The sequence below is a fragment of the Balaenoptera ricei genome, chromosome 2, assembly GCF_028023285.1.
Source record: "Balaenoptera ricei isolate mBalRic1 chromosome 2, mBalRic1.hap2, whole genome shotgun sequence".
NCBI lineage: Eukaryota > Metazoa > Chordata > Mammalia > Artiodactyla > Balaenopteridae > Balaenoptera > Balaenoptera ricei.
Window position 1 is genome coordinate 30,845,892 of NC_082640.1, and position 27,424 is coordinate 30,873,315.

The window sequence follows — 27,424 nt, forward strand, 5'->3', positions numbered from 1 at the left end:
AAATAAAGTTTCAGGACCTCCCTGGTGGTCCAGAGGTTAAGACTCCACATTTCCACTTCAGGGGGCATGGTTTCGATCCCTGGTCAAGGAAGTTCCACATGCTGTGGGGTGTGGCCAAAAATAAGAAAAATAAAGTTTCAGTGTGAACTTTAGTAAAACTTCAGTTAAAAAATACCTGAGACATAATGTTATTAGAAAATAAGATTTCCCCCCATATTCAAAAAGCTTTGCAGACTTTTATTTGAAACTTATCTTTTGAAAATCACAATTCTTAACAGTAACATCTCATAATGCTCATTTCCTAGTATTTCCCTCTTTGATGAACGACATTTTCCCATTTAAGTCTCTCAAGATATTTGGGAAATTTAAAATTTCCCACACTTGTCCTCTCATTGTCCGCAGACACATTAGTGAATCAGATTTTGTGCATATCAGCCACTCATTCCCCGTCTCACTTCTCACTGTGCCCATCAGTGGACTGGACAGTGGGTCCCAAGTTCTCAGAAGAAGTACGAATGGTAACTAAGGAAAATGCATGTTCAGGGTTCAGAACAAGGTTACACAGATGTGAGCACAAGGAAAGGACTTCAGAATTCTTCCTCAGCATTCAGGGTACGTGATTTCTTGAGATTCTTCAATTTATCAATGGCAGAAGTTACTGAAATCTCTCCATGAATTTTGTTGTCTCTTGTTCGAACATTTACGGCATTATTTGTCTTTTCCTTTTCTCCAACCACTGTAGAAAACAAAGGGAAATAAATATATTTTCAATCAACAATTTACTAAATATTAAGTCAGCAGTCATATGGCATGTGTCTTATTAAGTTTTCTTCTTAGTACTAATCACCAAATATCAATCTAATGTCCATTTGGTCATCCTCTAAGAGTAAATTTCTTGAGACAAGGAATGACTTCTAATCCCATCTCCCTATCATCCATTTTCCAGAACACCTGTGGTGGTCGTGGGGTACAGGTGGGAGGAGGGAGCTCCTAAAGACCCCCTGACTCCACCTGGCACACTGGATGAATCAAGAGGCGGGCACCAGACACGTGCCCAACCAGCCAACAGAATTTTCTGGTATATATGTAAAAGGTCTGTTCTCGCTAGTGGCCCATACTGTGAGATGATGCAGAATTCTGCCGCCATGTTTCTTGCTGTCTGGAAAGAACATACTGGCCAGCAAGTAAGGGGGATAAAATAGATCAAGAGAAGCTTAAAGAAGCAGATCAAAACAGGGAACAGAAATGGGGAGAAATGGTCCTGGTAAGGGTTGAGTTCCCCTTCCAGTTACTTTTCTAATGATTTGGCTACTTAATTCTACTTTCCATGGCACGAGATACTCTAACTCCCTTCCAATACATTCCATCGTGTCTAAGCTAATTTGAAATTTCTGTCACCACAAGAAGGCTGACTGAAGCATCACACTACCTACTACAAACATTTTTGAAGACAAACTGCTCATAGGACAGCCCTGTGCATACTTATTTTGCCTTCTACAGAAACTTTCAACTTATAGGAGATAACCATATCATGCCTGCAGGCATATAAATAAGTTTCCCTTGATTTTGAATCATTTTTACGTCAAAATTTTAGATTCTGTATCTAATTACTCATGTTCCTCAAGGACGTTTTATTTTTTCACTTAATTCTTTTGTTTTGATCATCTTAAATTTAGAACATTTCCTAGTCATTAGTTTCATCCTAAAGATTTATAATAAACCAGAAAAGTAAAGGAGATTATTTCAGTCCTATCACATGACTGAAACATACGGAGTATAATTCTACTGATAAGATCATTTTCCACTGTCAGTTTGAGTTATTAATTCTTCCTAGTAATACTACACCACAGGATCCATGTGAAACTTCATAACTCTTCTTTTCTGGTAAATAACAAAGTATCTAGCCAGGAACACCACAGACTCTTCTTTGTGTATAAGTATTCAACAGCTATTTGTCATAATCAAGCAGTTATACCATACTCTTTATTTTGTTTTTTGGGTTTTTTTGGAATTAAAGTGAAAAAACAAGCATTTGGGAAAAATATATGCAAATTTAGATTACCCAAAATAAAATTATACTGATCCAGCTGTGCATTTTGTATTTTCTTATTTAGTGTACAACTATGATCTAAGTCAACATCAGCCATGAATCCTTCTTCAAAAAATTCAGTGGATACCTATAAGAGAATGAGACACTTTCATTAATACATTGTGTATGGTAATGCAGTGGCCAGCCTCCAAGATGACCCCCAGGGTCCCACCCCCCCGGTATTCACACCCTTGTGTGTCCCCTCCACCTTGTACCAGGTTGGTCTGTGTGACCACAGTGGAGGGAGAGTGATGGCACCCCACTTCTGAGATGAGGTTAAAGGGCTGTCACTCCCCCTGCCTCAGCCTCTGAGAAGCCTCACCAGGCACCCGAGCCAGAGTCCCCAGCCAAGCTGTCCCAGATTCTGACTCGCAGAAACTGAGATAATAAATGCTTGTTGTTCTAAGCTGCCAAGTTTTGGGCTAATTTGTTACATAGCAACAGATTTTAAGTATTCTTCCTAATACAGCCATGAGGAAAAGAAGAACTATGAGATGTTTTAAAACACCAATTTCTCAAAAACATTAAGAAATAAAATAGTTCTGATACAGCTACATAGACACGACTCAGGTGTTACTGAAAACATTTACTGAAAACATGGGGTGGTAAATTAATGTATTAGTTATGCAATATTTTAAGGTGTGAATAACATTCCAAGTCAATGACGTTCATAGACCACATGCCAAGATTATGTACTTTAAATGTCTCTAATTTTACCTGAAGTGCATATTTTTCACAAGTTGGCTCCACAGGGATGACCATTACCTGACGAGGAGACAGCCAGAAAGGCCTGAAAAATATAATACGTATTTTTAAAATGACCATTTATTACAAGATTAAAAAATAACCAAAGACTCTTTTTTTCTTTTTAAGTAAGACTTCACAAGAGAGCAGGTTCAGCAGAGGGGTGTGGAAGTAAAGCAAACTATATTAAAAGGCAATAGAGGAGACAAAAGGGGAAACTGGGCATTTTGATTGGAAAGGGAGGGAAAACAGGTTGGCAGCTAGATGAAAGGGCTAAACATCACTGACCATATGACCCAGCAACCACTCTCCTGGGTATTTATCCCAGAGAAATGGAAACATGTTCACACAAAAACCTGCACGCTAACATTTATAGCAGCTTTACGTATAATAGCCCCAAACTGGAAATATCCGAAATGCCCTTCAGCGAGTGAATGCTCAAACTATGCATCACACTACAGAACACCATCAGCAGTGAAAGGGAGCCAACGACTGGTACTTGAGATGCCTCGGATGCATCTCAAGGCGACTTCATCCAAGGAGTGAAAAAAGTCAGTCTCAAACGGCTGCACACTGTGATTCCATTTATGTAACATTCTGGAAATTATAAAATTATGAAGATGGAGACCAGATGAGTGGCTGCCGGAGGATGGTGACAGGGATGGGGTAGGAGGTGTGTGGCCATAAAATAAACGGCAGCATGAGGGATCCTTATAAGTAATGGAACTGTCCTGTACCTTGACTGGCGGGTACACCAATCTACACGTGTGCACAAATTCAAGACCTGAATAAGGTTGGTGGATTGTCACTCCCCAGTTATGCTGTATACAGTTCTGCAAGATGTTACCATTGGGGAAAACTGGTAAAAGGTATGCTGGACCTCTGTAAATGATTCTACAGTTATCTCAAAATGAAAATTTTTTAAAAGATGGAAAGGTGGGTATAAGCAATGTTTGATGTGGGAAATGTTTGCCTTTTTCTTTAGCATATTTAGTTTGAAGGTGGAAGGAAATGCACGGGGACTATTACCAGATGGCACTTTGTGCATATATGTTTTCACATACTTATTCTTAAATTACAAAAGCAAAATAATACATGTGACAAATGTAATTATATACATGATGAAATACAGATTATAAAATGAAAAGTAAATGTATCTTTTTGAGCTCTGTTCTCACCCCTGCTTCAGCCCCACCAACTCAAGAGAGCCACATTTTAAACATTTCTATTTTTATTTCTCAGGGAGATTTCCACCACAACTTGGTAGAAGTCCAAAGGCTTCCTGTGTAAACTGTGGAGAGTGGTACTGTGTCTCCACAGGGAGTTGTGCCCACACCATCTCCTGATCCCCTAGTTCTACTGCTCTCTTGCAAGACCCACCATCTCTCACTATGTTAACTATTTACAACAGAATCAACTAGAGAGAAATATAAACATGTTAATTCACACACACACATATTCATATCTATAGTTTTGGATTGTCTGTACCTGTAATAGCTTGGACACCCCCATGACACCTCAGTATATTTCTCTAGGATTGCAAATAAAATCTAAGGGACAGACACAGACTCGGGCAATACCATCCCCATGGCCTATTCTGAGTGACCATCCACATACCAAATCGACTTGTCATCTGGTTTCCAACCTAAGTATATCTCTTAAGTCTCTGACCCTGTGGCCAAAGCAATAACCAGATCCCACGCATAAATGTAACCCACACGTCTGGCCACTTTTCCCTCGGGGCACGGAGGATGAGCAGACGTACCACTCAAAAGCCTGCACTCAGGGCATTCACCTTCCCCCTCCATCCCGCTGGAAAACTGCAGCGGTTCGCTTTGGGGCCATGTGTGAACCAGGCTTACATGTTTCCTCCTAAGTCAGTGGTCACAGGGCTGTGAGGTCAACAGCACAGTGGAAGGAAGGAGGGCAGTACAGCTAGAGACGGTGCCGTGAGAGTGTGGGCCATATATGTTCCAGCGGCTAGATCTTTGCGGTGTTTGTTTGACACAAGTGAAAAGGTTACTCTAATTTTACTGAGATCCCAAAAAGGTAAATGATAGTGGTATGCCACGTTGCCTTTGTTTTCTTTGTTTTGTTTTCTGGTCTGGCAGATGCCACAAAAATTTTTATTTGCTGTTTGGATACTTGCTAATTATAAGGCAAGAGCCACCAATTTTTTCATATTAATTTCATCTTTTAGACATGATTTTTAAGAACAGTAGACATATAGCTTTTCTTTTCCATATCACTTACCATCTTCCTCCATAGTTTTCTGAGAGAATGGCTATCATTCTTTCCACTGACCCCAAAATGGCTCGATGAATGATCACAGGGCTCTTCTTATCATCCCCATCCTTACTAAAAAAATGAAAATTATACAGTTAATTATTCTCTTAAGATTCATAAATAACTTTATCTTCTTACCTTATATTTAAAAGGTATTTTCCCAAACTAGGTAAAACAATAGATTACTCATAAATTATCTTTAAACATAAAAGTGCCATTAATTAGAAATAAAGGGTTTTTTTCTTTCAAATTATGGTACCTTTTATCTTTTATTAAAGAGATTTTGCATTATGTTTTTTATTTTTCTAATAGTTTATTATTTTTAAAATTTATTTATTTTTGGCTGCATTAGGTCTTCGTTGCTGTGCATGGGCTTTCTCTAGTTGCAGCGAGCGGGGGCTACTCTTCGTTGTGGTGCCCGGGCTTCTCATTGTGGTGGCTTCTCTTGTTGCAGAGCATGAGCTCTAGGCGTGCAGGCTTCAGTAGTTGTGGCGCACGGGCTTAGCTGCTCCGCGGCATGTGGTATCTTCCCAGACCAGGGCTTGAACCCGTGTCCCCTGCATTGGCAGGTGGATTCTTAACCACTGCGCCACCAGGGAAGCCCTATGGTATCTTTTACAAACCAAAGGGAAATAAAATATATCATCTAGGAAAAAGCAAGGTAATATTAGATCACTATCTCTATTACAAATCTACTGATTATTCTAAACTACCAGCTTTATTCGAAACTACCAGTTTACTCATATTGAGAGGCAATCTTACAAATCATTGTTTTTTAAATTAACTTTATTTTGAACTATGGCTTACTTCACCACTAATTTATTGAACAATTATCAAAGACATTGCAAAAATAAAGAAAATGGGTTTCTGTACTCTCTAATAGAATATGTTGGTATTCTATTAGTTTGGGTTAATGGTATGACCACGGTGGCTGGCAAAAAATTTACCAACCTTGTTTAATTAATATAAGTTATTAGTTATTAGAGAATATTGAAAACATATACAAAAGTAGAGAGAATAGTATAATGAACTATTGAATATATACTATTATATATATAACTATATATAATGAATATATATATATATATAATGAATCCCACATAACCCTTTCTCAGCATCAGCAAATGTCAACTCACAGCCAGTCTGGTTTGGTCCAAATGCACCCATTCCTGACACCATCCACTGTAAACACACTGCCATATTGTAAACACTATGCCCCCATACTACTGATATATTTCAAAATGTTCCTGATACTTGTTCCAGAAGTCCACTGGTCAAATTCCGTTTACAGACCTGAAACCTTCATGACATTCTCCTTACATTTGAGAATTCTCCCCTCCCTTTCAGAAAAAGATGTAAAAAGCAAATTACAACTGTTAATTGTAATAAAGTAAGGCACTCCAAGATCTGTGCATACTTTTCCCAGAAAGATAAATTTCACATTATTGCAACAAATGTAATAATATGTGATACTTACAAAGTTCTTAGGATAAATTTTTATCTAAACGTTGTAGCAGCTAGTTACTACTAAAACACATATACATACAGGGCAAACAGACAAATAAAAACAGAGACTCATTCATTAAACTCACTTCAAAAGAGTTTTCATTGGACATCGTCATTGCCAATCATTTCTGCTAAGAGCCACGGCAGACTGACTGCAGGCCAAATCCTCTGTCAGATCCTACAGAAGCTTTGGGGTGGGGCTGGGGGGCCTGAGTCCAGTCCTGCTCAGATATATGAAGAAATAATTCATTCTACAAACTGGAAACAGCATGGTATGTTCCTGAATGTCACATAATGTTGCCTGTGTAGGGAATGAAAGAGAAGCAGCATGATCCTTTCACAGGCCCCTGGGTACCAGAAATTTCTGTCCCATCATTTATTTTAAAAGAATTAAAATCAGGTCTAAAGAAGGGCAAAGAGTGACCTAAACTATGCTTACACATCTATACTTTCAGGTAAACGTTAGAATTAATGACAAGTTCCCCCAAACAATCCTCATGGATTTAGTTGGAATTACATTAGATTTAGAGATACATTTGAAGAGAATTAGTATCTTCACAATATTGATTCTTCCCATTCCAACACTGGTGTGAATCTTCATTTAAACAACTGTTTATTTTGCCTTTGATAAAGTTTTATGGTATATATTTCAAATAAATATTATATATTTATATTTCTTGTTAAGTTTATTCCTAGATATTTTGCTTTTTTTTTTTTTAGTTTAGTTTATTTATTTATTTTTGGCTGTGTTGAGTCTTCATTGCTGCGCACAAGCTTTCTCTAGCTGTGGCGAGCAGGGGCTACTCTTCATTGAGGTGCGCAGGCTTCTCATTGTGGTGGCTTCTCTTTTTTTTTTTTTAAGCATCCCCAGTGACCAATGGCTGGGAATCCTCTTATTAATTTTATTTATTTATTTATTTTTGGCTGTGTTGGGTCTTCGTTTCTGTGTGAGGGCTTTCTCCAGTTGCGGCGAGCAGGGGCCACTCTTCATCGCGGTGCGCGGGCCTCTCACTGTCGCGGCCTCTCCCGTTGCGGAGCACAGGCTCCAGACGCGCAGTCTCAGTAGTTGCGGCTCACGGGCCTAGCTGCTCCGTGGCATGTGGGATCTTCCCAGACCAGGGCACGAACCCGTGTCCCCTGCATTGGCAGGCAGACTCTCAACCAGTGCGCCACCAGGGAACCCCTGTGGTGGCTTCTCTTGTTGTGCAGCACAGGCTCTAGGCACGTGGGCTTCAGTAGTTGTGGCACGTGGGCCCCGTAGTTGTGGCTCACAGGCTCTAGAGCACAGGCTCAGTAGTTGTGGCGCACAGGATTAGTTGCTTCGCTGCACGTGGGATCTTCGCAGACCAGGGCTCGTGCCGGTGTCCCCTGCATTGGCAGGTGGATTCTTAACCACTGCACCACTGGGGAAGCCCCTTCGCTTGGTTTTTGTTGTTACTGTTGTTGGTTTTTGTTGTTATTGTTGTTGTTACTGTTTCTGAAATTTTTTTTCCATTGCACTTCTTAGCAGGTTGTCGCTAATATATATGAAAGCAAATTGATGTTTGCGTTTTGACCTTATTGCTAGGTACCTTACTTTATTATCAGTTTTAATTTTTCTCCATCTGATTCTATTGGATTTCTAGACATCTTAGCATCTACATATAATGAAAATTTGGCTCTTTATTTCAATATGTCTACATATCCCAGAACAATTGTGAGTAAGAGTACAAACAGGCTAGTCACCATCTTCTCAACTAAGTCGAGATGTTATTGTTGTTTTCTAATAAATACTCCTTACCATTACAGGAAACTTTATTTCTGTTCCTCTCACAGGAATGAATGTTACACTTTATCCAATGCCTTTCAGTGCTGTTGAAGGTAATGGGTGACAATACGCTTCGTAATGTTAAACCACCCCTGCTTTCTTTTTTTTTTTAATATTTATTTATTTGGCTGCACCTGGGTCTTAGCTGCGGTTGCTGTGTGCGGGATCTTCCTGGCGGCATGTGGAATCTTTAGTTGCGGCACACGGGGATCTTTAGTTGCGGCATGCGGGCTCTTAGTTGTGTCACGCGGGATCTAGTTCCCTGACCAGGGATCCAAACCCAGGCCCCCTGCATTGGGAGTGTGGAGTCTTAAGCACTGGACCGCCAGGGAAGTCCCAAACCACCCCTGCTTTCTTGGGTAAAAAACTTACTTGAAAAAAAAAAAAAAAAAAAAACACAAAACTTACTTGATCAAGGTGATGACCTCGCTGCTCCTCCCTCTTCTCCCCTCATATCTAAGCCACAAACAGATCGCATTGGTTCTACCTCCAAAATATACCCCAAATACCTCCACTTTTCTCATCTCTATGTATCACTGCCACCATGTTCTGTCATCATCTCTTAGCTGGCCTACAGACCACTGCTTCCACTTCTGCTTTCCAGTCCCCACTGTCCACACAACACCTAGGATGATGGATGGATGGATGGATGGATGGATGGATGGATGGATGGATGGATGGGTAGATGGGTGGATGGGTGGGTGGGTGGGTGGATGGGTCGCTGGGTGGGTGGATGGATGGATGGGTGGTTGGATGGGTGGGTGGATGGCTTGCCTGATCTACTGCTCCTCCACATACCCCTTGGATGGCTAGTAATGTTCAAATTTTGTTGCACTAGTTGGGTTATTTTGGCATAAAGTCCCCCTACCCCTAATTCTTTTTGTTCATTTTGGTAGGTTACTGGGGAAAGATGATTTTGCAAATATGAACTTAAGACACCATCTTTTCCAAAAGGCCTGAATTTATTCTTGAAAGTTCCGTGCTTTCCCCTTTAACCTTTGAGAATTTTTATTATTCTCATGTCCTGATGTAACTCCCTGTATGAACACTTCAACTATTCTTCAGCTCTTTACCTTCTCACAGGATGTAACTCTGAGTGTAGCTCTATAACCATTAATCAAAACACAAGTTGGAGAATCCAAAATAAAATTTTTGTTGGTTGAACATACATTGAGATCACTGCATAAAATCCTACACTCTGGGAAATTGGTGGTTGTTCATTTATTATAAGAATCTTATTAGGAAAATATTCTATTAAAAATTATTAGACTTAAAATATGCCAATAATTTTTCCTTTTTAAATTAATAATCTTGAGTGAAAGAGATCTCAACACATTATCTAATTAACACCACATCTAAAACTGGACATGGTGAGGAGAGTTTAAAGAAATGATGTTGTGATTTTTGTCTAATTCAAGTCAGTGGAATGGTCTTTAAAAAGAAGCTGGTTCCAGGCAGAATGAAGTAAGCATGCCACACCTGACTCTCTTGCTGAACGCAGACGTGGACACTGGAGAGAACATGTAGAACAGCCACCCGAGGGCTGGGAGGAGTGACTGGTGCCGGGGGATTGCCGAAGAAGGCCAGAATCTGAAGTGCCACCAAACTGCACTTAGTTTTTTGTCATTTTGTCTTCCAGTTTGTGTGGCCTGGACTCAAAGACAGCCCACACGCAAGAATACATACCAGGTGCAGACAGGAAAAGCTTCAAGAGAAATCCTCACTTTCTGGCCAAGAGCCAGAAAATAACTGCTAAGTTTCAGAAAAAGTGGGGGTGGGGGACGTCCTGGAGTTTTCTTCTGTTTCTTTTTTCTCCTCTCTTCCTCCAGCCCCCAGCATTCCCACAGTGGCACAGAGACTAAACAGGCACCTAAAACTCCAAGGAAGGGGATCCTTCTCTCCGACCAGAACAGCTGTGATCCCAAGCGTACGTGAATCCCTGTGATCTCTCTCTCTCTGGCTGGCCTCCTGATGCCTGGCCTCTGACACAGATAGCCCTGGAAACAGCATGCAGAGCAGGGAAGCTAAAGCCCAGCGTTCTGGCCACAGGACTACAGAAAGGGACTTCAGGGAACCAAAAAGTGTCCGGGAAATACAGAGAGCAGGGGGCGCAGAAGAGCTGCCCCATAAAGGGGTGTATGAGCTCGGCTGGCCTCACCTCTCATTGCACATGCTTGGATCCGACCCTAACAGCACATAAAAGGCTTGAGAATTGCACTGTGGGACTTGGCCCCTGGGTGGTGCACACAGGACAGGAGGCCTCGCTGAGGCCAAGATCCACAGATGCTCATATCCCTTATATACAATGGCTGGTACAGTGAGCCCAGTCGGCCCTCCATATCCATGGGCTTAACGGATATGGATACAGATACGGATACAGAGGGCCGACTGTATAGGCTCAGAAAACTGAGCTGACGTTGGAACCACAGAAGGCGGGTTAGAAATTACAGCCTGAACCTGCCCAGGCAGAATGACTGCTAAAAAGTCAACAATCCCTTTAGGATTTAAACAAGACCCAGCATCTCACAATATAATATTAACAATGTCTGGGATGCAATTCAAAACTACTCAGCATATTCATCACCAGGAAAATCTCAATTCCAAAAAACAGATTATGGAAAGGGAATAACAATAACTCTGCAGTGGGGAAATCTGGCAAACTTTATTTTAACCAAGTGATGGAGGTTACATCACTGCTGACAAGTCACATTGATGCCATGCACACCCTTGATAGGATGAGCCACCCTCAAAAGGTGATATACAGTATGATCCCACTTGTGTGGAATTCTGGGAAAGTGATGGAGAGGAGGTCAGTGGCTGCCCAGGGCTGCGGTGGGAGGAGAGTGTGACTGTAAAGGAACAGCACAGGGATTTGCTTGCCTGATGGAATCACAATCGTGGTGGTGGGCACACCACTCTATACGATGTTAAAACTTACAGAACTGTACACACACACACATATACACACAAAGTCAACTTTACTGTGAGTTACGAAAAAATTTTTTAAAGAAGTTGTTGGTTTGCAGTGATGAAACTGCCTTTTTTCCTCTGCTTTCCCTGGTAAATATCATCCTTAAGACACAGACCCAGGGTCAGCCATTTTTGAAGTCTCTCCCTCTGCCTCAGGGAGATTTCTCTGTTTGGGTCATGTTTCCACGTCCTTTGTTCATAGCTCTAACCAGAAAACTAAAGCTGACCTCCAACTAGATTACAAGCAGGTAAACAAATATATACTGAGTATCTTGCACACAGACAGACATTCACTGACGCTTGTTTCCGTACTGCTAATGCTCAAATGACAATAATTAAGATATGAGTCCTACATTATTTATCACATTCAATCACTCACCTAACATATGTAAGATTAAATCTTACAGGCAGTTGGAAGTCCAGCTGAATTGTAGCACACTGATGGTATCTGCCAATAGCATCCTTGATTTTTATATCAATCTGTAAATTAAATGATGTTTGCTTAGAGACAGGTTTTATTTTTCTTTTAAATTTTACTTTTTTTGAAGCATATGGCCTACTTACTTTAGGACCATAAAATGCTCCATCTCCCGGGTTCATCTTCCATGGTTTCCCAAATTCCATCAAGCTATTCTGTAGTTGCTATTTTTTTAATAAGAAGAGAACATTACTTAATCACCATATACTTATTGAACCTCTTTCACATTCAATAAACTACTGAGCAAGGACTACGTAAAGAAAATTAAGATGGTGCTTACTCTCAAGAAACATACACATTTTAATTGGGGGAGAAAAAAGATAACTTACTAAACTGTTCCACTGAATTCCAGGTAAGTGATAGAGGGCTACTTTGGGCACTTCCAGGGTGCAGGCCCCCTCTGCCCTACTCTCTCCAGCTCCTTTCAGGAGGCGCCTCCACGCCGTAATAGGCAAGCAAGATGTGGCCTTGCTCCTCGTGCACTCTGTGCTCAGAAGACTGGGGGACAGGCCTTGCACTCGCTCTTGCTTCTCCCCCACCTCTGTGCCTGCAGCTGGTGGGCAGGGCCCCTTGGGACACAGAGGCTGTGGAAGCGGGAGGCCCACTCTGGTCTCCAGACTAAGCCACGTAAAGTCACCCAAGTTAGCTCACAGTGAGGCCGCTCCACACTGACGGTGACGGGGTGTGCACACGAGCATTAGTGATAGGGCTCTTTGAGTCTTCCGGCCACTCCCTGTGAAAACAGCTTCTCTGGGAAGCACCCAGGCATCCCTAAGGCCCTGGCCACAAGACTGTCACAACAGCAGCCAGACTCCCGTCATCGCCCCAGCACACTGGAGCCGTGAGGGGGGAGACATTTGGGAATGAAGTGCCTGACAGGGAAGGAAAGCAGTGGTGGTGTCTTGGGCCAGGCCAGCGTCACCCAGAAAGCCTCCTCCAGGGCCTCAGTCAGAGCAGGTCAGGAGCTGCTCCTGGCCAGACCCCAGGGGGTCCCTCAGGGACTCAACCCTCCTGAAGAGGCTTCCCTTGTGCTCAGGGCTGGGAAGGCCACCTTCACAGATGAACTTCACAAGCTGGAGCTGCCCTCCCCCGACTTTGTTCCTGAAGGGAGAAGAGACTGTGACCCATGTTCTCAGACAAAACAAGGGCCTGCTACAGCAGGTAACAGCGATAGTAGGGGCTCCCAGGGAATTAAAAGTGAAAGAAAGGCCAGGTTTGGGGGAAGAGCATACAGCAGAGGTCACTGCCTCCACTGCTCTGTCCTCTCCCTGGGGACACCAGGATAGGAAGGCCTGATGGGAGGGGCCGAGGCCAAGAAAGCTTTGGGTTGACACAAGGTCTGGGAAGAGGGGACGTCTGGGCAGAGCTGGAACCGCCACTCCCAGGCCTGGCCTGGGGACACTGCCCGGCACCTCTTCTCCCTGCTGTCTGTCCTGCCCCAAGCATGCCAGGTCTCTGGCTCCCAAGACCACTAGCGTCTAGACTGTGGGACGTGCTGGGCTTCGGACACATCAGTTTGCTTGTGCTTATGTGGGAGGGGCTGGAATATTCTTAGGGATCTAATGACTCACTGCAACTCTGGGAAAGTGGAACCCAAGAGAGGTTTTTTTTTTTAAATTAATTAATTTATTATTTATTTTTGGTTTCATTGGGTCTCTGTTGCTATGCGCGGGCTTTCTCTAGTTGCGGCGAGTGGGGGCTACTCTTTGTTGCGTGCACGGGCTTCTAATTGCGGTGGCTTCTCTTGTTGCGGAGCATGGGCTCTAGGTGCGTGGGCTTCAGTAGTTGTGGCTCATGAGGGCTCTAGAGCACAGGCTTCAGTAGTTGCGGCACGTGGGCTCAGTAGTTGTGGCTCATGGGGGCTCTAGAGCGCAGGCTCAGTAGTTGTGGCACACGGGCTTAGTTGCTCCGCGCCACGTGGGATCTTCCCGGACCAGGGCTCGAACCCGTGTCCCCTGCATTGGCAGGCAGGTTCTTAACCACTGCGCCACCAGGGAAGCCCCCAAGAGAGGTTTGAGGTTAATCCAGCTCCAAGGAGCTGATGGACCTACGTCAGTTCCAGTGGCAGAGGCCAAACCAGAGCTGCTGAAGAAGGAGCCAGAGAATTTCTTTAAAAACTTATGAAATTGGTTATTAGTGACCAGCACTGAAAAGAGTATAAATGAAAACCTGATATAAACTAAAGTGTGAAGCAAATGTAAGGTACTGCTCTTATCATTGTTTTGAAGAAAACTGGATTAACAACATTCTACAATGGGCACATTTATCCCAGAACTTCCAATTTTAAATTTCCATTGCAAAGCATCGCATCCTCATGCAAGGTATTTTCCATATTCACAAAAATGAAGGGTAACACTTTGTTTCTCCGTACCTTTTCAGCTTCATCCCATATCTCAACCTCCCCTAGAAAGTTTTCAGGTCTTGTTGACAAATTTAATTGAAAGGAGAAGCCAAATGTTGAGTAAACGGACTGCAAAAACTGCAAACACCCTTTTATTTCTTCTTCAATCTGAAATTAGAGCAAATGAAAAACCTTAAATAACACCAAATTTAAACCTATTTATGGCATTAAAAAACATTCTTCTTGTCAGATAGAAATAAAGCGTGCTTTTACTATAGTCAATGGCACTGTTCGGGTTGTTGTCTTTTCCTTACTCGAATATTCACGGGACGCCCGCCAGGTGCCAATGCACACAGGCTGCTGGAGGCCCCCATGGTCCAGCGCAGGGCTGGGCGAAGACCCAGGCGAGGGTACCTCTCCGTGCACAATGCCACACAGGAGGAAGGGCGGCTGTCCAGAGGAAGTGATGGCCAAGCTGCAGCCAGAGGAGAGGTTAAGCGTTCTCCACGGAGGCAGGGCAGGAGCTCCCGGAGCAGAGGAAACACTGAGGATGTTTCCTCAGGAGGAGAGGATGGATGGAGGAGTGGGCCACACACTCCACAGGAGTGGAGGAGTGGGCCAGGGCAGGACAGCCGCGGGAAGCTGCACGTGACGGGACAGACGGCACAGAGGGAGCATGGCAGACAGTCAGGATAGAGGCAGGCCGGGGCCAGAGAAAATGCAGTGCTTTCAAAGCCAGGGTAATGTCTGCACTTTTTAGCCTGAGAGCAATGGAGAACCAGTGGAGGTTTCAGCAGTGGACTAACACAGTTCAATGTGATTGTCTGAAGTACGGGAAAAAGACTGGCAAGACGAGAAGAGCAGCCCATTAGGAGGCTGTTGGGAACCTTCAGGAGCAAGAGGATCTCAGCTTGAAACAGAAGCGGCTGGAATGCAGGGAATCAGATGCGTTTGCAGGATACCTGTCCTTTCGCTCGCTAACAGATAGTAATTGCCTATATTGTCAGCACTGTGCTGGATGCTGGGAATTCAGGAATGAATGAACTTATTCAAGAATAATATATTTAAGAAGGGTGATCAATAGGGCTTGTGATAAACTGGACATGAGAAGTGAAAACCAAAGGACACCTGGGTTCCTGGCCTGGGCCATGGAGAGGGTGCTGGTGCATCGCTGAGAGGAGGAGGACGTGGTGTGAAAGGCAGAAGAGGGGCCAACCTGGGCCTGGCCAATGCAAGGGTGTTTGTGATGGCCAAGCAGACACGTCCCCCAGCCCCTGGAGGGCTTGGAGCTCAGGGGGGACAGCTGAGACGCAGCGGAGGTAGGAGAGGCACTGAAGCCAGAGAGCGCAGGGTGAGAAGAGCAGGGCCAGGGCTGTGAGGCTGAGAGACAGCATCCTTACCAGGGAGAAAGACAAGCACATCTAAGTGCGGACGAGATGGGGCAGCAAAAACAGAGACGTAGAGAGAGGGGACAAGTAAGGATCTGCGTGTCACCAGGGATTAGGTTTTGGAATTTTCATCAGTGGAATCATGCAGCCCTTGCTCTTTTTTCTGTCTGGCTTTTTACACTATGTAGAATTATTTCAAGATTCATTCATACTGTTGTGTGCATCAATAGATCATTCTTTTTTCTTGCTGAGTGGTTTTCCACTGTATGGATATATCACTGTTCCTTTACATGCTCACCTGTCATTGGGCTGTTTCTATATTTTGGCTATTTCAAATAAAGTTGCTATGAACACGTGTGGACAAGTCTTTGTATGGACATGTGCTTTCTTTTTCTCTTGGAAAAGGAAAAGGAGTAAGATGGCTGGGACATATGGTAGGTGTGTGCTTTACTTTAAAGAAAAAAATTATTTATTTACTTATTTGGCTGTGCTGGGTCTTAGTTGCGGCACACAGGATCTTTGTTGCCACACGTGTGATCTTCATTGGGGTGTGTGGGATCTTTAGTTGCGGCATGCATGTGGGATATAGTTCCCTGACCAGGGATAGAACCCGTGCCCCCTGCTTTGGGAGGGTGGAGTCTTAACCACTGCACCACCAGGGAAGTCTCTGCTTCACTTTTTAAGAAACTGCCAAACTGATTTCCAAAGTGACTGTGCTGTCTTCCATTTCCACAACCAGTGCGTGAGAAGTCCATCCCCTCCACACTCCCAACACGTGTCAGAGTAAGCCTTTTACGTTTTAACCATTCTAGCTGGTGTAGAGGCAGCTCCTTACGGTTTCAGTCTTCATCTCCTTAGTGACTGATCATCTTGCACCCCTTATTCATGTCCTTCTTTGCCATCTGTCATCTGTCATCATTCATGTCCTTCTTTGCCATCTGCCATCTCCTTAGATATGTATCTTCTTCTGTATATATTCTTTGACCATTTGAATGGTCAAATCTTTTTGCCCATTTTTAAAAGTTTAACTTTTTGAGATTCACATGCATTTGTAAGAAATAAGACCGTGGTACCATTTACTCAGGTTTCCCCAGTGGTGATATAATTTTTGCTTCAACCGTCAAACACAACTCAGAAAACTCAAGAGAAAAAGGAAAAGGAAAAGGAATATTTATTGTATTTAACCATGTTTTACTTTTACAGTTGTTCTTTCTTCCTTCTTAATGTTCCAAGACTCTTCCTTTTATCATTTCCTTTCTCTTCAGAGAAATTCCTATAGCCATTCTTCTAAGGTAGGTCTAATGTCTTGATTTCACCTTCATTCCATAAAGACATTTTTTCTGGGTATAGAATTTTGGGTTAACAGTTATTTCAGCATTTGGAAAATGCTGTGCCACTTCCTTCTGGCCTCTGTTTTGTTTTGTTTTTGATAAGAAATCTGTTTGTTGTTTTTTTTTTGTTTTTTTGTTTTTTTCCTTAATGGTAAGGTATCATTTCTTTCTCACTGTTTTCAAATTTTTTTCTTTTTCTTTAGCTTTCAGAAGTTTGGCTATGATGTGTCTTGGTGTGAATTTCTTTGGGTTTATCCTGTGTGGACTTTCTCAGCTACTTGAATCTGTAAGCTTATGTTTCTTGCCAAATTTGGCCAGTTTTCAGCCATTACCTCTTTGAGTACTTTTTCACCTCCACCCTACATTTCCAGAACTATTTTCAGAACTATTCCAGAACTCTGGTGACATAAATATTAGGCATTCTGTTATAGTCCCACTCGTCTCTGAGGTTCTGTTCATTTTTCTTTCCGTCTCTTTTCTGTCTGTTTTTCACATGGTGTCATTTCTCCTGGTGTCTTCAAGTTCACTGATTCTTTTCTCTGCCTCCTCCATTCTGCTCAGGAATCCATCCACTGAATACTTCGGTTATTACATTTTTCAGTTCTAAAATTTCCATTTGGTTCTTCTTTATATATTCTATTTCTTTCCTGAGACTGTCTATTTTTTCATTTGTTCCAAATGTGCTTGTAATTGCTTATTAAAGCATTTTTATGATGGCTTCTTTAAGATTCTCATTAGATAATTCTAATATCCCTGCCATGTCCACATCAGTGCTCCTACACTGCCCTTTGTCATTCAAGTTGAGATTTTCCTTGTTCTTGACATGATGATTGATTTTTGATTTCTGAAATCTAGATATTTTGGATATTATAAGACTTTGGATTTTATTTAAACTCTTCATTTTAGCTGGCTTCCACTGACTCTGCTCCAACAGGGAGGGAGCAGTACTGCCTGGTTATTGCAAAGCAGGAGCAGATGTCTGGGTTTCCCACTGGGGACCGCAAGGGAGGCAGAGGCTCCTCATTACTGCTGGGTGAGTAGGAGTTCTGCACCTTAGTAGGTTTCCTCTGATAACACCTCAGCTGGGAGAGGCAGGGGTATCTTGGTACTGCTCCTCACGTGGCCTTTAGCAACCCCCAGGGTGCACGGCCTCATTACTGTGGAGTGGTAGTAGAAGTTTTGTCTCTCCACTCAAGCAGGAAGTGGAAGAGGCACCTTGTGACTGCCAGGTGAGGGTGGAAGTCCAGGCTCCCACTTAGTCTCCACTGACATTATGGGGTGGGTGTGGGGAGATCCCTGTTAATGCCTGGCAGGGATGAGTAGAATTGGTATGATTTCTTCTTTAAGTGTTTGGTAGAATTCACTAGTGATTCCTTCTGGGCCTGGAGTTTTCTTTGTGGAAATGTTGTTAACTACCAATTCAATTTCTTTAATAAACACAGGGCTACTCAGATTATCTATTTCTCCTTGAGTAAAGTTTGGTAGTTTGTGTTTTTCAAAGAATTTGTCCATTTCATCTAATTTGTCAAATTTACTGGCATAAGCTTGTTCATAATACTGCCTTATTACCCTTTTAATATCTATAGGATATGTAGTAATGTCACTTCTCTCAGTCCTAATATTTTTTTTTCTTTTTCTTTCCTTTTTTTTTGGCTGCGCCATGCAGCTTGTGGGATCTTAGTTCCCCGACCAGGGATCAAACCTGGGCCCATGCAGTGAGAGTGCAGAATCCTAACCACTGGACCACCAGGGAAGTCCCCAGTCCTAATGTTTTTAATTAGTATCTTCTCTTTTTTCTCCAACAAAACTAAAGGTTTATGAATCTTATTGATCTTCTAGGAGAACCAGCCTTTGGTTTTTATTGATATTGTTGTGTTGTTCAAGGGTTAACTGGACAATATTTTCTAATTTCCCTTTGATTTCTTTTTTTTTTTAAATTTATTTATTTATGTATTTATTTATTTTTGGCTGCATTGGGTCTTCATTGCTGTGCACGGGTTTTCTCTGGTTGCTGTGAGTGGGGGCTACTCTTCATTGTGGTGTGCGGGCTTCTCATTGTGGTGGCTTCTCTTGTTGTGGAACATGGGCTCTAGGCACGCGGGCTCAGTAGTTGTGGCTCATGGGCTCTAGAGCGCAGGCTCAGTAGTTGTGGTGCACGGGCTTAGCTGCTCCGTGGCATGTGGGATCTTCCCAGACCAGGGCTCGAACCCTTGTCCACTGCACTGGAAGGTGGATTCTTAACCACTGCACCACCAGGAAAGCCCTCCCTTTGATTTCTTATTTGACACATGGGTTATTTAGTAGTGTATGATTCACCTTCCAAATACTTGGAAAAAAAATAATAATAAATTTCATGTCAAGAAAAACAAACAACCCAATCAAAAAATGGCAGAAGACCTAAATAGACATTTCTCCAAAGAAGACATACAGATGGCCAGCAGGCACATGAAAAGATGCTCAACATCACTAATTATTAGAGAAGTGCAAATCAAAACTACAATGAGGTATCACCTCACACTGGTCAGAATGGCCATCATCAAGAAGTCAACAAAATAATAAGTGCTAGAGAGGGTGTGGAGAAAATGGAACCCTCCTACACCATTGGCAGGAATGTAAACTGGTGCAGTCACTATGGAGAACATAAAAATTTAGCTTAAAAAGCTAAAAATAGAGTTGCCATATGATTCAGCAATCCCACTCCTGGACAAATATCCAGAAAAGATGAAAACTCTAATTCAAAAAGATACATGCACCCCAATGTTCACAGCAGCACTATTTACAACAGCCAAGGCATGTAAGCAACCTAAGTGTCCATGGACAGATGAATGGATAAAGAAGATGTGGTGTGTATACATATATATATACGCACACAACAGAACAGTACCCAGCTATAAAAGAGAATGAAATATTGCTATTTGCAGCAACATGGATGAACCTAGAGGTTATCATACCTGAAGTGAGTCAGACAGAGAAAGACAAAAATCATATCATTTATATGTGGAATCTAAAAAATGATACAAATGAACTTATTTACAAAACAGAAACAGACTCACAGACACAGAAAATAACTTATGGTTACCAAAGGGGAAAGGGAAGGGGGAGAAAAAATTAGGAGTTTGGGATTAACAGACACACACTACTTTACATAAAATAGATAAACAACAATGTGATTTATGTTCCAATGTATAATAATAAAATTATCTTTACTTTTTATTTCTGTCAGTGATTGATTGTTAAAAATTTTTAAATAGCATCAAACAGAACTTCGAATTTTCAGAGAATTAGGTTCCTTTATAATAAAATAAATTATGTTCGAAAAAAACTTTTTCATGTCATGAGATTACTGATCTATGACCCAAATTAGAGAATCACAAAATGTTGGAGCTGATGGGCCCTCAGAGACTAGACTGAACAACACATTTCACAGTGACTCTGAAAGACTCAGCGATCTGTCCAAGGCAGCACATGGGACCTGTGCTGACCACGCCTCCCCCGTGTCCCCGTTTACCTGCTCCACAGTGCAGAAGATGTGAGCGTCATCCTGCTGGAAGCGCCTGACGCAGGTCAAGCCACTCAAAGTTCCCAACGGCTCATTCCTGTGAAGAGCTCCGAAGTCAGCAAATCTAATAGGCATTTCCCTCCATGATCGTGGACGATGGGCAAACATCAGACTAGAAAAGACACAATGGCACACAGCTTTTCCTTAGCATGGAAAAGATTATGTAATGATCTAGATGTTAATAAGGTACAGTTAAATGCCTCAGGATTTGTAAACACCTTATTCTGGTTCTTAGATCACCAATTTTACAAAAATTCTTCTCCCATGAATTAGTGAACCTTGAATTTACATCCCTGCACACTCTGAGAAAGAACCCTCTTATCTTCTCCAGAATGCTGTTCCCTACTCTCATTCACCCAGGGAATATCCACTTACCGTTTACAATCCATTTCAAAGGCTACTTCTTAAGTGAAGCAGCCCTGGACACTCCCCCAGAAGGGCTAGTCAGGCTTGCCTCAGGCTCCAAGAACAGCTGGAATTGCCACAATTTTGACACTGGTCTTGCTATTTTTATAACTGACTGTCTATATATCTGTTCCTTCCCCACTCTGCTCATGAGCTCCGGGGGGAAATGGATTGCGTCTGAATCACCTCTGCATTTCCAGCTCCCAGCACTGGAAACACTCGGCTAATGTTCTCTGTTGAATGAAAGGCCGCTCTTCTGCAGGAAGCACCCCTGGCTCCCATATCCCATCACCACTAGGCCACTGTGGTCCTGCTCTTCCTTGTTCTAAGACATGAAAATACAAAATTGCATTCTCTACTTGTGTTCAGCTTTCTTCTAATTCTATTGAAATCACAGCTTCAACTGGTACCCAATGGGAAACTGAGTTAAGAAGTTGTTAATACAGGTGTTTTAGAGAATGCAAAGTACTAGGTTAGCCTCCACCTTCTGTTTTTAAAAAGAGGTTATAGAATATTTACATAACAGTTTTTAGAAAATTAAAGATAAATATATATTTTTTACATGCTGCCATCATAAAGTTGAACTTCTTTCAGTCTTTACTGAAAAGGGCAAAGAGCTTTCTTCAGTGTTCAGAGGTTTGTTTTAAGTAGTTACCTTCTAAAGTAAATTTACCGGAAACTATGTAGTTGATGATACAAAGCTACAATAGTTAGGATATTTTTTTGTGGAGAGTTGTATCTGTTCACTTCCAGTTGTAAAATCTGCTACTCTTACAAGGTTGCATTTGCATACAATGCAACTTTATGATAATTACATTCTTTCACAGACTCTAAGACAACCTTGATTGTAAGATGTACCATTATTTTATACATCACTAAGAAAGAAAATAACCATTAATTAAATTATGGCATAATGTTAAGATAACAATTATAAGATGCGTCCCAATTTCAGGGGTAAAGCCAACTTAGAAACAATGAAATCCAGTCATCTATTTTGACCTCACTGTTCTTGTTACAATCAACCCAAATAGTATGTAAGAACTAGATGTTCTGCAAATACGTATATTTGAAGTGTATTACTATTAGGAAGAGAAATATTACAATAATTTATAAAGTTGATATGTAACATTATCCTCTGAGAAGCACAAAATACTAAATGGTTTCCAGCTAACATCCCACACCTGTCAAACATATTTTAAAAAGTAAATTTATTCTCTAGAATGAAATAACTTGGTAAAGATGATTTCTAACCACCACTCTTCAGATTAAAGGAATCACTTAGTTCCAAAAAGCAAAATAATATTAAAGACTAATTGTGAGGAAGTCTGCTATGCGCTTATAGGCACAGATCTGCTTCACTTTTAATACTCACCAGTGCCCCGGACAATTCATGGGCTTAAGGGCAAAAGTGTCCTTGTCAATGTCAAAGGTGAACATGTTGTCACTGTAATGCTGCCAGTGTCCAGAGGTTTCCCAGAGCTTGCTGCTGTACACGTTGGGGGAGAGCACCTCCATGAAGCTGCGTCGGTGGTACTCCTCCTAAAAGAGACGCACACGCAAAGTTAAAATCTGCTGGGACAGGTCACAACTCCAGGCAAATAACACCGTGAACAAAGATATTTAAATTCAGGATTATGTCTTACATTAATTCATGGTTAATATGCCCTTGGCTTTAAGGGTGGTACTTTATGGATCATGAAAGAAAGATTAGTGTATGCTCAGTATAATTTTCACATTAAGTATATTTGTTTTATAGTATAATAGTATATAGTATGTAATGTTTTAATTCTTTGATAATTAGTAATTGAAATACTATATATATAAACTTTCTGTAACTACAAACTCCCAAATCCTTGTACCTTCCAGATAAACAGCAGGGGTTTTTTTTCTATTACTTAAGAGGTAGAATAATTTTATAACTCAGTAAGCCTCTGAGGGCCATGTTAATTTACAGTTTTGACCCATTTAGTTTTAAATAGAAATAAAGCTAGGAATTTGAATTTGTAATATTTTAAGTGGTTGTTATCTACTGAGTCATGAGCTGGCTTTGCTCCCTCCCTATCAACTAACAGCTTCCCTCATTCCATCACTGGGGTCAGGAAAAGAGAGTCTTGTTTTCAAGCAGAGTTCTTTTACTTTAACTTTGCTTTTTTTTTCTTCAAGTTATCAATCTGATGATCTCTGTTCAGTGTTTCTTAGAGTTTCAACATTTGTTAATCATTTAATGGGCATCTGGCACAAACCTAGATCACCATATTTTAGCTAAGTAAAAATATATTTTTTATACAATTAAAAAAATATAAAACATACTATTTCAAAATTACTACAAAGAACAGTTTTACATCACTGACAGGGATATATTACTTGTCGCTTTTCAGCTGAGCATCTTTTCAGTCCAGTCGTGAAGAGCCTGGGTCTCAGCTATCCAGTAAGCTTCTTTACTTAACCTTTGTTTTTACCAATCGGAAAATTTCAACAAAATTATAGGTTACTATGAATGGCAGTAATTATTTAGTGGTAAGTCAGATGGCTCCATATACTCAGATTAAACAATGTCCCAGCTACTTCCCTGGTGGCACAGTGGTTAAGAATCCGCCTGCCAATGCAGGGGACACGAGTTCGAGCCCTGGTCCGGGAAGATCCCACATGCCGCGGAGCAACTGGGCCCGTGCGCCACAACTACTGAGCCTGCGTGCCACAACTACTGAAGCCCACGCACCTAGAGCCCGTGCTCTGCAACAAGAGAAGCCACCGCAATGAGAAGCCTACGCACCGCAACAAAGAGTAGCCCTCGCTCGCCACAACTAGAAAAAGCCCGCGTGCAACGATGAAAATCCAACACAGTTCAAAATCAAATAAATAAATAAATAAACTTAAAAACAAACAAAAAAAAAACAAAAAACAAGGTCCCAGAAATTAAAGGGGTTTTTGTGTTTTGGCTTCTTTTTTACTAGAGGTTACTTTTAAAGCTAAGCTCAGGAGATAGTAATTGATAGATTTTTTTTAACCCACTCTGGACACAATCATGTTAGGAATTTGTTTTGTTGAGGTGTTTGGAAATGATTTTAAACTATGCCCTATGAGGGCAAGTGTCATTATGTTTGCAACTTCTTTTATGCAGTTTAGCAAAAAACAACTGCCATATTTATACATAAAATGTATAAATATATTGCATGTATACCACCTTATCTCTGTATATTATATGTGTGTAATATATATATATATATATATTGTTTTGTCTCTCTCACATGCACATACATGTCAGAGACAGAGAAAGCAAATTGGCAAACTTAACAATTGATGAATCTAGATGAAGGACATATGTACGCTCACTGTACTGCGCTTTAACTTTTCTGTAGATTTGAACTTTTTGAAAGAAAAAGTTGGGGAACAATGTATCTGAATCCATATTATCAATTTCTTTCTCTAAAGAGTAAAGAAAATCAAGTCTGAGAAAGAGCAAAGTCATGATGACTGAGCAGTCTATAGCTCAGTCTGATCTGAAGAAATCCTGAAGGCTTATTCTGAAGATTAAAAAGCATATTTCATCCCTGAAGTAATAACTTCAGACCGTAGAAGGTACTGAATCTCCACCTGCACCTGTGATTTGGCCACCAGAAATAGCACCTAAATATCAGTGCATAGAGAAATTATCTTAAGTAATTTTTCATTATAAACACTAAAGTGATTCCACTTAAACAGATCCTTTCCAAAATCACACTAAAATACCAGAGTTTTAATAAAAGCATAATTCTACAAGGCCAAAGAGAAAAAGGAGAGGAGATGACAGCTATATACTTACAAATCTGGAAAGCAGATGAGCAACAGCCTCAGCAGATCTGGGAAAGCTGAAACTTTATGGGAGAATCCCAGAGGCAAGACTACTCTGGCTGGATATAGATTTCTTGGCTTCACATTTTTAAGGTATTGCTCCTGTCTTCTATATTTTAGGGTTTCTATTGAAAATTTCATTTCTTTTATGACTAACGATGTTTAGCATTTTTCTGTGTGTTTTTTCTGCTGTTTCCATTAACAAAATCAAATATCTAGGGATAAATCTGATGAAAGATGTGTTAAGACCTCTAAAGTAGCAATAACAAAATACTGTTGAGGGAAAATAAAGACCTAAATGAGTTGACAAGATTTCCATATTTATGGATTGTTAAACTCAATATTGTTGTCATTATCTGCAAATTAATCTATAGATTGAATGTAATTCTAATCAAAATCCCAGCAGTGTTTTTTTCCTTTTTTAGGAAATTGACAAGCTTCTTGTAAAAGTTATATGGAAATGCAAAGAATAGCCAAAATAATCCTGAAGAAAAATAATAAAATTAAAGAACTTAAACTACTGACACCAAGACTTAAAATACAGTTACAGTAATCAAAGCGGTGTGGTACTGATGCAAAGCCAGACAACAAAGGGACCAGAAGAACAGAATAAATACCCGGAAAAAATATATATGTGATGATTTGGTTTAGGACAAAGATTCTGCTACAGTAATAAATGGTACTGAAGTTACTGGATAAGCACAGAACCGCAAAATGAATCCAAGGTAAATCATAGCCTTAAGAGTGAAAGCAAACAAGTTTTTAAACAGAACAAAGAAAAACAGTTTCATGACTCTGAAGTCGGCAAAGATTTCTTAAATAGGACGTGAAAAACACTAAGCAGAAAAGAAAAAAAGTAAACTGGACTTCATTAATAAACATAAAAAGTGTTGGTCCAAAGACATCATTAAAAAATAAATCAAGAAGCCACAGACTGAAAAAATATACTTATTACATATATTTAACTAAGGACTCAGATTCAGAATATAGAAAAAAATTCCTACAAATCAACAATAAAAAGACAACCCAAACTTTTAAATGGGCAAAATATTTAAACAGGAGCTTCACAAAAGAGAACACCCAAGTGGCCAATAAGCATATGAAAAGATTCTCAACATCACTATCCATCAGGGATATGCAAAATAATGCTATTATACCAAGTGTTAAAAAAGAAATAACAAGCCCCAAACGGGGTCACTTACCCCCAGGACAGGAAACCAAGACAGTTTCAATCCCCCCTAGAGATGTGACCTTTACAACAGCCCATCTGAAATGTCCTGATCAGCACTGGTGACGTAACTGCCTGAGAAAGACCGTAACTGCCTGAGAAAGACCGACCCTGCTGTTCCTCCCCCAGTAGAAGACAGCCTGCCTGAAATAATCCTTTCTTTTCATTTGCTAACACCTTCTCGCCCCCTCCCCTCCTTCTACCTATAAAAACCTTCCATTTCGTACAACCCCTCCTACTGCTGCTGATTCTTGAATTTCTGAATAAAGCCAATTAGTTCTTCAAATTTATTTGGCTGAATTTTGTTTTTAACAGTGTAGAAGAATTAAATAATCATGTATTCCTAGAAGGAGTAGTAAGTGGTTCAACTACATAAAAACTGTTCAGCATTTTCTTAAAAACTTTGTCATTACTTCCCCAGGACCTAGCAATTCTACTCCCAAGTAAATACCCAAGAGAAGTGGGTTCTTGGGAGCACCAAAGACATGATCAAGAATGTTCACAGCAGCTTCATATGTAATAGCCCCAAACTGGAAACAACCTACATGTGCATCTCAGGAGAATAAATTAACAGATTGTACTATAGTCATAAAATGGGATAAATCAAAATACACACAACTTGGATGAATCTCACACATTACGTTGAACAAAAGAAGCCAGAAACACAATAGTGAATACTACGATTCCATGTTATGAAGTTTAAAACCATGGGTAATTTATCTATGGTAACCAAAATCAGCATAGAGATGATCTCAGGGGAGGGGAGGGGAGGCAGGTACCAACCGGGAAGAGACCCAAGAGGACACACAACAAGATGAAAGGTTCTTGGTCTTGATTTGAGTGTGGCTGGTAGACGTGCACACGTGAAATTCTTCAGATTTGTCCACTTTAATGAATGTAACTTTTATTTCAATCAGTAGCCTCCCTCTGAATGCAGTAATATTGTTAGGGAACCGCTGACCGAAACTGCCCACCTTGGCCAGGCACTATGATGACCGCTTGCCTGTGTTGTCTCACAGCAGGAGGTCCTGATAAAGAACACGGTGCTGCCACCGAAAACTAACGGGGAGAATTCGGGAGGGGCTGAAAGGAGAAGGGAGGAGACGCCAGCCCATAATATGTCCTGCCAACCTCCCAGAAACCCTCGTGCTGGAATCCATCTTGGCTGAGAGATGCGCGCGCCACCAGGAAGGACCCTGAGTCACCAAATATGGGCCAAGCAAGATGATTGGCCAGAGACAACCTGAAACTAACCCCATCACCATGAAACCCGAGACTTCGAGCCACGTGGAGAGCAGTCCTCCTGGGTTCCCTTACCCTACTGCTCTCTGCCCGGGCACCCCTTACCAATAAAGTCTCCCGCTTTGTCAGCACGTGTGTCTCCTCGGACAATTCATTTCCAAGCGTTAGCCAAGAGCCCGCTCTTGGGCTCTGGAAGGGGTCCCCCTTCCTGCAACAACA

General features: G+C 41.3%; 1 protein-coding gene across 8 annotated transcripts in view; it reads right to left on the reverse strand.

Moving 5' to 3' along the window:
- Positions 1 to 211: 211 nt before the first annotated feature.
- Positions 212 to 27,424, reverse strand: part of TARS3 (threonyl-tRNA synthetase 3) — a 50,763-nt gene continuing 23,550 nt past the window's right edge. The window contains exons 11-19 of one of the 8 annotated variants that reach the window (XM_059912286.1): positions 22,277 to 22,443; positions 20,449 to 20,611; positions 14,252 to 14,389; positions 11,967 to 12,044; positions 11,782 to 11,882; positions 5,087 to 5,191; positions 2,807 to 2,879; positions 2,063 to 2,177; positions 212 to 736 (exon numbers count right to left, since the gene is read on the reverse strand). In XM_059912286.1, the coding sequence (XP_059768269.1) occupies positions 588 to 736; positions 2,063 to 2,177; positions 2,807 to 2,879; positions 5,087 to 5,191; positions 11,782 to 11,882; positions 11,967 to 12,044; positions 14,252 to 14,389; positions 20,449 to 20,611; positions 22,277 to 22,443 (1,089 nt within the window). In that variant the 3' untranslated portion in view covers positions 212 to 587. Of the gene's footprint in view, positions 737 to 2,062; positions 2,178 to 2,806; positions 2,880 to 5,086; positions 5,192 to 5,378; positions 5,766 to 6,711; positions 6,927 to 8,541; positions 8,722 to 11,781; positions 11,883 to 11,966; positions 12,045 to 14,251; positions 14,390 to 20,448; positions 20,612 to 22,276; positions 22,444 to 27,424 lie in introns of those variants that run through there. The other 7 variants (XR_009500707.1, XR_009500706.1, XR_009500705.1 and 4 more) reach the window with 7 other exon arrangements.